Here is a 10023-nt window from a genome sequence, read left to right as displayed (position 1 = left end):
TTTAATTTTATTTAAATTTAATTTAATAAATTCTTTTAAATATATAAATTTGTTTATATATATATATATATATATATTAATTACATAAATAACTAAATACTTTATAATTAAATTTAAATAGTTAATGAATTTTATATAAATAGTTAACTGAAAAATAGCGAATATAAATAAAAAAATAGAAGACAATAAGTGAAAAAGTATTAAAATTTTGTCAAATTTTTTTTTAATAAAAGGTAATTTTCCATCTTTAGTATGCTTCATTCAATATTCATCTTTGTTTGTATCCTTTTAATTTAAAAAAAATATATAAATTGGTGACTTAGAATGGATGGATAATTTTTTATGTCTATGAAGTCAGACAATAAAATAGAATGCAAGGAAGGCTATACAAAATCTTAGGTCTTCCAAATAAAATCTCCGAAGTGATAAGTTAGGACGCTAGCCGATGCGTTGTTAGACGTGGGTGGCCTGAAATGCGACCCAGGAGAGATATCCATCCTTCAAAGCTCAACCAATAGCTAAACCACCCAGGAGAGGACAGGCCAATCCGGCGAAAAAGGAATTGTTCCGTTCCTGCGGGGCCCCACCTCCACCTCAACCCCTCCGTCTCTCTCCTCCCGTCCTCCAAAACTGCGGCTCCGCCGTTTTCCTCCAAAACTGCGGCTTCCCCGGCCCACGAGATCTGGCAGCTGTGAGTTTTCCGATTCGGCCCAGCATTTTACCTTGTCGTTGAGATTTGAACAGCAAAATCCAGCCCTACGGAAGATCTTGTCGGTTGGTCCTCCTTTCCAACCAATGGGTAGTTGACACGAAATCCGAAAAGGCCGGTGGGAGGCTGATGCTGGACAGCTAAGGCCGAGTCCACTTTCCCACCACCCCATTCTCTTCCCTTCTTCCCTTGAACAGGAGAAAAACACCCATCTCCCCTGCTCCCTTCTTCTTCCTCACCTCTCTCTCACAAGTCTCTAAGCTAGAGAGAGAGGGAGAGGGGAGTTTGGGAGCAGGGGAGCGAGGGGAGATGAGGGAGATGAAAGAAGGGGGGGAGGAGGAAACTGGAAACGAAGATGGTGGTTGTGGTGGTGGTGGTGGAGGAGGAGGGGGAGTGGGGGTGGTGAGGGTGTTGGTGGTGGATGACTCCCCTGTGGACAGAAAGGTGGTGGAGATGCTGCTAAAAAAGAGTGGGGGAATGTTTGAAGGTAAGATGAGGTGGTCTATGTTTCATGGAGATCTCATTTTTCTTCTTTTTTCCTGAATGGTTGTTTTAGTTGTTGCCATGGTGTCATTGAACTTCTTTTATATCTTTAATGTTGTTATTCTTGTTGCATTTTTGTATTGTTGGTGCAGTTGTATTCTTTAGCGGGTGAAATAAATCGGAAATTTGATTTTGTCACAATAAAGGACCTCACCCAAAAAAGCTAATCAGAAAGTATTATATGAGTTTCTTAGTCCTATATAAGTATCCAAAATCTTCTCGGCCAATAATCGATATGGAATTGGGCCTTCACATTCTCTTCCCATTCGAGCCCTGACGTCCTCAGAGTTCAAATCCATTCAAATCTAATCACAAGCATCATAATCAGCTTGTGGTTGGCCTCCATGAACCTGTGTTGTAGTGTCCTCTATTTCATATAAGCTATGTCCGAGTTCACTCTGATACTATTTGTCACAACTCAAGACCTCACCCAAAAAGGCTAACCGGAAAGAATTTTTTTGAGTTTTTTAGTCCTGTATAAGTGCTCAAGATCTCCTTAGTGAATGATTGATGTGGGACTAAATATGTGTCCGCACAGATCATCACATATAAACAATAAATCACGACAGGTGAGATCCATTAAGACCGACCACGGGCCGATCGTGGTGCTTGTTATTAGATTTAAATGGATTTGAACCCTTAGCACGATGATAACGCCAAAGCTTAAATGGGGGGAGTATGTGAGGATCCGTGCGAGCGTGTATTTAGTCCCACATTAATTATTCGCTGAGTAGATCTTGGGTACTTATACAGAATCAAGGAACCCAAATAATATCATCCGGCTAGCTTTTTTGGGTGAGATCCTAAGTTGTTTCAGATTTTGTGTGTTTTATAGGTATTTGTGGGATTAAATTGACAGAATTCTTGTACTTGCACTTCTTTTTGAATGTCCATTTGTGTACAAAGACATGTTGTTTCCTGTTTGGATTTCTACCTTCCAATTATTTTACAATTTTTCCTTTTTTTGTGTTTTGTTTGGAATTTAGACTAATTTTCAGCTTATTGAGCAGCAGCATTCTAGTTACATGTGTGTACAGGCGTTATTCTCTTAAATCAGAATTCATAGTTATCCCTTTCGGATTGTTTCATTACATTTTCATGCTTGGTCTTGTGGCAGTCTTTTCTTCTGCAGGATGTTAAAAATGCTGAGATGTAAATGAACTGAACTTTAATATAGATGGATGAAACTCTATCGAAATGGCCATCATAGGTCATGTTATTCTATAATTTGGTTCATTTCATGATACTTGATCTACCTCCTTTATGATTGTACAGCCTAATCCAATTATTTTGACTACTATCAGTGTGCCTCTGTGATGTCCAAGTGCTCTCTCTCTCTCTCTCTCTCTCTCTCTCTCATGTGCATGCATGCAATCCATGGCCTTTCATTTTTTTTTTTTAACAAGAAAGTGCTGGATATTGGTCTAGTATACTTGGATGTGCCAATATGACAAATTTGGAGAACTATGTTACAATATGGCCATGATGCAACAATATATATATATATATATATATATATATATATATATATATATATATATATATATATATATATATATATATATATATGACAGGCACACACACATACATCTAAAATAACATCTATGAAGTATAGTGGGTTATCAAAATAACATATTATTATACTTTATAAAATAGCGCGACATCCACAAACTCTATTATTTAGTTATCATTTAAATCAATAGACCATAGTTCATATGCCATTAAAGGGCGAACAGTCATCAAATAATGAAAGAAAACAAACCCCTCTCCCTGTATCGAGGAAGTGTATCAGATGTATTGGGGAAGTATCCAAAACCCATTTTAGGTTTGAAAAATAGGATATCTAAAGAAAGTACCTGACATGTATTGTAAAAGTATATAACCAGTGTCTGTATCTGATACGAACATTGCACCCAATTGAAATATCCGTGCTTCCTAGGTTTCTGGTATCATGGATTCCTTTTGTATTTTAAGTTATAGAAGTTATTATTGTCTAATCTAAACAATTTCTATTGAATCACACATCTTCATCCCTTTGCTGCAGTTTAGGCTCTCCATTGGTCTGACAGCCTGAGTCTGTCTTGAGCCGGCTTGAATACAAGCTCAGTCAGGCTTGGCTCGAAGTTAGCTGAGCTTGAACATGGTTCTCCAGCTCAAAGTCAATATTAACCAAGCCTGAAAAAGAGAATAAAATGAACAGCTCGAATAGGCTTAACGTGATAAGGCTTGAAGCAGCGTACAGGCATGTAACATATGTTTTAAGAGTGATAGTACATTTTATTTGAGAAAAATAGAGTGATAATACATTCGACAGTATATTAACTGGTTCTATTTCTATATTCATGATTCATAATTAAATTTGACTTGTAGTATTTTCAACTGTTGGGATCAAGTTAATTTTTGTTCAAGCTGGAACCAAGCTTGAATCAAATTCATACTGAGCTTGGTTCAAGTTTAATAAAAGCTTGAATTAATTTTGGATTGATTTAAGTTTTTAAGCCGATGGAGATAAACTCGTATTTCAGCTTGATTTGAAACTAGGCTCAATGTAAGCTTTAATAACAATTGAGTGGACCTTGATCTCAAAATTTAGGCTCAAAATTAATTTGAATTTGAGCTTGACCAGACCTAGGCTTGATTAAGCTCAGTTAATCATAGGCCTACTGCAGCTTATTTTCTGCTGGCATTTTTGCTTGTTGACTGCTATCTTCTTCTATGATTATGCCTCCTTTTATGAAGGGTTTCATAGAATTTGGTTTCCTTTCTGCTGTCACTTGTACTACTTGACTTGCAATCATTTGTTAACATGGAGACCGATATGAATTTTAATGATGCATTGTAAAGCCGAAGAAGCCATGGATTGTTGTGGTTCATTCATCTTTAATGATGAAATTACTTCATTGATTGTGCTGATGTCAATTGCTTTTGAGCTCTGACTAGGTGCATACCAAAGTTATTTATTCCAAATGCCTGTCCTTTCTGTCATATTGACCAATATATTAATGTTGGATGTGTTCTTGAGTTCAGAACCTTAGATGTCTAAACTTTTCCGCTTTCGTTGCAGTTATTGCTGTTGATAGTGGAAAGAAAGCAATGGATTTTCTTGGCTTGAACAAAGGGAAGGTTGAATCTCCCAAAAGCGATGTAAGTCAAGTTTCCTGGTAGTCTTTTATGCTACATTTCATAATTTACTTGTGGTTCTACAGAGTTGTACATGGTTACCCAAGTTCAATGCGATGAGCTCTATCAAAATATTGGACAGCTCAACATCTTTGGATGATGACACATAGTAGTATGCCTAAAAGTATCATGGGCTTTGCCAATTTAATTGGCAACAAAATGTTTTTTGGGAAAAGCTAAAACCTTTAGCAGCAGCATAATTAAGAAAAAAAAATGAACTGACAATTGTAGTTTGCAAGTGTTGCCCGCTATCATGTTGAGACTTAAAAATTTGGGAACACTTGAAACTTCTGATTTTAAAATGGAAAAAGGCAGTACATTCTAAAAATAAAGAAAAAGAAAACAACTCTGCAATAAAAGTATTCTATCATAGACTTCGTAAAAATAAAATTGTATCAAGTGGGGTCTCTTTGATAACTTTCTCTAATGAGGTTATGCAAAAGCTGAGGCTACATGTGCTAGTGTATTGATGAAGAGCATATGGTCTTATGCAAGTGGCGAACTTAAGGTTTCAACATGGCATGTTTCATATTTCATGAAAATTTGTGCAAGAAAATGTGAATGTTGGAACAAGCAGCCAAGAGGCAATTTGATACAACACAAGGTGCAGCCAACAGGTACAATGACCAACTAGACTATACCAAGCCTCGAAGGAGCCAGCGGATTTAGAGGTTTCGGCAGATTTTCTTATAAATTTTTCATTAGGGATAGTATCAAATTTTAGTCACATTTTAATATTTGTAATAGAATAGCTCTAGTATATTTTCTTATTGTTGAGTCCTATTTCGAGTATGATTCGGAATCGGGTTTCATACTTGAATTAGCATTTGGGTATTATGTTCTATAAATATACATCTAATACATTGTAAGGGACAACCTTTGAGATATTAATAAAATTCTTTTTGAGAGAAGTTCTTTCACCGAGTGAAGAATTCTTCAATTCGGTTTTTTTCTATTTGATCGAAGCATAACCTCATCAATCAAATAGCCCCTTCTTCCTTTTCCCGTTGCATCACAGTTCAGTGTCTCATATGAATATCTTTTAGTTTTAATATAAGTTAGATTGCATTCAGGTATATTATATGAACTGCTTGAAAGATAGAGATAGCTGAAAGAAGGAACTACTGAAGTTACCAGAACTACATGTGGTCATCAAAATGTGACAAAGCTAGCGAAAGATTGTTATTTATTGTGCATATGGTGAATTAAGGTGGGATATTGGAAAAATGGAGGTTAAGAGTTTGATTGTGTTTGACTATACTTTTATATTTTAGAGAGTTCTTCTGTAAGTTGGCTTGAAGAGCATAATATGGTATTCCAGGGTGGACCAAAACCCTTGGTCCACCTGACTCAACCTGAACTGGGTCTCCAGTGGCTTTGCAAAAGGAGAAAAACATTTGGCTATGAGTGTAATGCATAGGAGTTTGTGGCTTGTTATCCAACAGGAGTTAAGATTTCTGGATGGGAAGTGTTGATCCACCTGGTGTATCATTTCATGTACCATGCATATGTATCTCATATGAGGTTTAGGAAATCTAAAGGTTACTTTTTGTATATATGTGGATTTTGTTAGCGGAAAAGGAGACTAGTGCTCCCTTATGTGCAAGCTCATAACATCATCTCTCATGCAATTAAGTAGAGCCAAGGGGGGAGTTTCCCCAGCAAAAAAAATCATCCTTGAATTCAGCTGCCTGTCGAACAAGCCAAGCTACAGGCTCATTTCCACCATGTAGGATATCAAGAAGACATGGATGGTATGGTTCTCTGTTTGACCACCTAGCTTTAAATCCCTTTGTATAGCTTCTTGATAAAGAGCATCTTGAATTTTCTTGACTTCTTATCCACTTACAAATGAGAGCTATGGCAGGAAGTTGGCTGTATAGTTAGTAGAGGTGGTGATAATAGGCAACCAATAGTCTAGCCGGTTAGGTGGGTATGCTGAAGGGTGGAGAATGCAAAAGTGCATAAAAACAATAGGAACATGCTAATTGAGGTGGCAATTCTTTTGTAGAGAGGTTGATGCTGTTGGCAGGTTTAGCAAGGTAAACGGAGAATGTGAGAGCAAAATAGGTAAGAACATGATAGAGGAGCGAGATATAGGGTTGAAAAATGATGTCAAGAAAACAGAAACAAAGATCGAAAATCCCACTTGATCTTTCTTCCTGCTCCACCAAGGCTGTGTTCCAATGCTGGTTATATAGGGTGGATGGCATAAAGTTATCCAGCTAACCAGCCAAACACCACTCAAAAAAGATGAATAAACTTATTTGGTCAACAAATGAAAAAGGTAGCTAACCAGTTTAAAGTTATTTCAGGAAGGAAGGTGAAATAACTTCAACCACCGAAAGCTCTCTCCTCCCTCTCTATTTTTTGTACTTTTCCACCACTTTATCCCACTAACCATTGGAGCACCAACTGAACAGCGGATAAGGTTATTCGCTGGTTAGCTGGTTAGGAGGTGAATACCGATGGCTAAAGTTATTCTAGGGGTGATTATCTCTTGGGCATTCAAATGCATCCTTACTCTTTGGTTACATGGCCTTCTAAAAGGCTATTGAAAGATGTGTCTCGAACGAATATTTAATTTTCTGGTCAGGCTGGAATGTCAATGTCACCAGTTGTTTCTTCTTTACTGTGGTAACAGTTTGTATCTAAAACTCGTATAAATTATGGTGATTCCAGTAAAATCAGCTTGTGCTTTTGTGGTATCTTCGGTTTCTCAACACATTGCATTGTTCCTCAAGTTGTATTCAACTAATTTCCGTTGTCTATACCCCCACTGACCAATCTTCTTTTTTACCAAATGCTCGTCAGTTTGGTGGGGAGGAATCATTCATCAGTTTGTCTAGCCACTGCTTAAGAAGAATTCACAACCTAATAAATTATTAGTCATGTGGTGCAGGACCAGAAGATTGATGTTGTCCTTAGTGACTATTGTATGCCAGAAATTACCGGCTATGACCTTCTTAAGGCTGTAAAGGTATGTTGTCGTGATCCCACTTAACTTCTATCACCTCCAGACTGTTTCATTCTACTACTACTACTAATACTGTATGAGCAATATTAACAAAACTAATTGACTGGATTGACCTTGCTCGGCCTAGTTCATGTAATTTAACAAATTTCTTTTTCCTTGTGTGTGTATCAGGAGAACAGTTGCTCAAGATCCATGCCAGTAGTCATGATGTCATCTGAAAATGATTCCCAGAGAATTAGCAGGTCTTGTAGCTACTTCCATCATAATCTGCTCGTCTTTTTTATTATCCATTATTTCCCTCTCAGGGAAAAAGAAGGGGAAAAAAGGAAAAGAAACTGTGGGACCAGCATTCCCTTCACCTTCCACTATCATACATAGTATTTCCAGTGATCAGTGAAACAACAATAGAATAGAATTGATTAACTACAGTGGGTTGTGCTTTGGAAAACCATTAGATCTTCAGAATCAAAGTTTACAGTCTTAACCCACCTCGGAATCTGAAGCCTCCAACTTGTCATAACCTTTTTGCTAACAATAATCACAAATCCTTAAAATGCTCTCACACCAAAAAAAACTTATGATTTGCTTTCCAAAACATCGACCGTTGCTTAATCGCAGGTGTTCCTTTCTGCAGGTGTCTAGCTACTGGAGCTGCAGGTTTCCTCCTAAAGCCTCTACAAGTGAAAGACATGCAGAGGTTGAGAAACTATGCTTGACCAACAGCGCCAGCACCCAGCCAAGACACCAAGAGAAAGCTGCCTGTAGATCTGATAGCAGGGAGCAATATCTCTGGGCAGCATCCTGGAGTTGCAGTAGCATGATCAAACACTTAATTCCACATTGTTTTTTAACACTAAGTCTAGGTAGTGAGATTCAAGGGGAGTTCTCTGTCTCATCTTGTAATTAGGATATGCTCCTGATTAGAAATATCTTATTTTGATTTTCTTGTTCTTCCCATATGCTATGGGGATTTTTGCTGGATTTATGAACCGTGGATTTATGTTCTTTGCATGATTGAGAGCTCTTCAGCTGGTTTTATATATCTATTTTGGGATCTGAGGGAACAGGATAGCTAGAGCTATGATATCTTTTCACTTGATGAGATTATTGCAGCAGGTGAAAGGGCCTAGGCAGAGTCAAGATGAGGTTTTGCTAGCCATTTGGGTCTGATTTGGAGCTCTGAGATTGGAAATGGAAGGGAGCTGCAAGTAGTCATGCAAGCTTGTGTGAGGGGTCATACTGTGATAGAAGCCTTTTAGGTATCTACTTTTGAAATTACCACCACCAACATCAACTCCACCATCACTGCTACCACCGTCATTATCACCACCCCACCATCACTATTATTAACATCACTATTATTAACATCATAATTTCTATCGCAGCTACTATCATCGTCGCAATCATCACTGTCACAGCTGCTGCAGCCGTCATAACCATTTACCACCACAACTGTCGCTACCAGCTTAGCCATCGCCATTATATTTATATTTTTAAAAATAATTAGCTATTCTAAATATATTTATACTTTAAAAAAATTAGAGATAAAATAGAAATAATTTTTTTATTTTTTATTTTTCAAAATAAAATATAAAAATGATGCAAAACGGCACCAAAGTGTTAAGAAGTCTTTTGCTTTTGAAACTAAAAAAATAAAATAAAATAGCATCACCCTATGTTCCCTTGCATTTCACAATGGAAGCAGCTGGTGGCCACCGGAGGAGCGGATATGATCTGACATCCCCCTTCATTGGATAGCGTGTAGTCCATCTTTAATTCTTTATCTTCTGGCATGCCATTTATTTATTGGTTTGGATGTTTTGCTCCTTTTCTAGCACTCTATTTTATTTATATATTTATATTAGTATTAATTATATCAGTATTAATGCTTTTGCTTTATCATGCTGCTGCTGCTTTTTACAAGTTGATTCATAGACCAAACATATTGAAATCATATATCATTTGATATTTAAGCTTTTCTAACACTCGAAGCAAGCATTTGATAAAACTGATTACAGGGGTAAAAGATGGCATAGCCTAGGTTAAAATGTGCCCGCATAAGGCAAACATGGAGCAATAGAATGATTTGCCAAGACACATGCAATTGCAATCGTGCAGCAAATTTGCCAAATTAAGTTGAAGCTATGCAAGCTAACTAGCCAAGCACCATATGTTTCCTAGTTGAATGAAAATACCACTGGAAAAATATGGCACCTTCAAACAAATTTGTCCGAATTTAACTTCACCATGCCTCTGCTAAATGACATCATGTTTAACTTGCAAGCACCGATGATAAAATTCTTCGAAGAAATAATTGTCAGAAAACCTCCGGCATTAGAGAAGTGGCTGCAACATCATATTCTACCTGTCATGAATAATTTAAGAACTGTTCTTTTTGGGTCAGAAATTTCATAAATGTTTTTAATTTCAAGAGATTATCATTTTAGCAAATGGCATGATCCACCACCATCCCTATAAGCAAGAGCTCCTTCACATGAGCAACATGAACAACAATGCACGTAGAACAAATCACTGGATGAATCATGTCTTTCAATCAACTAACCATATTGCAGCTAACCAATCATTTTTTACCAAGCTAATTTAAACTCACAGA

General features: G+C 37.1%; 1 protein-coding gene across 1 annotated transcript; it reads left to right on the top strand.

Annotated features, from left to right (window-relative positions):
• Positions 1-464: 464 nt before the first annotated feature.
• Positions 465-8465, top strand: LOC120113272 (two-component response regulator ORR1-like). Its single transcript, XM_039134258.3, has 5 exons — positions 465-1196; positions 4317-4396; positions 7335-7412; positions 7581-7651; positions 8044-8465. Exons 1-5 carry the CDS (start codon positions 1019-1021, stop codon positions 8123-8125), a joined length of 489 nt encoding a protein of 162 aa, XP_038990186.3. The 5' UTR covers positions 465-1018; the 3' UTR covers positions 8126-8465.
• The last annotated feature ends 1558 nt before the right edge of the window (positions 8466-10023 follow it).

This window comes from Phoenix dactylifera, chromosome 2 (assembly GCF_051530095.1).
Source record: "Phoenix dactylifera cultivar Ajwa chromosome 2, Ajwa_hap1_PhDact_Kaust_v1.1, whole genome shotgun sequence".
Taxonomy (NCBI): Eukaryota; Viridiplantae; Streptophyta; class Magnoliopsida; order Arecales; family Arecaceae; genus Phoenix; species Phoenix dactylifera.
Note: the sequence above shows the minus strand (reverse complement) of the source record. Positions and strands in the feature narration are given on the sequence as shown.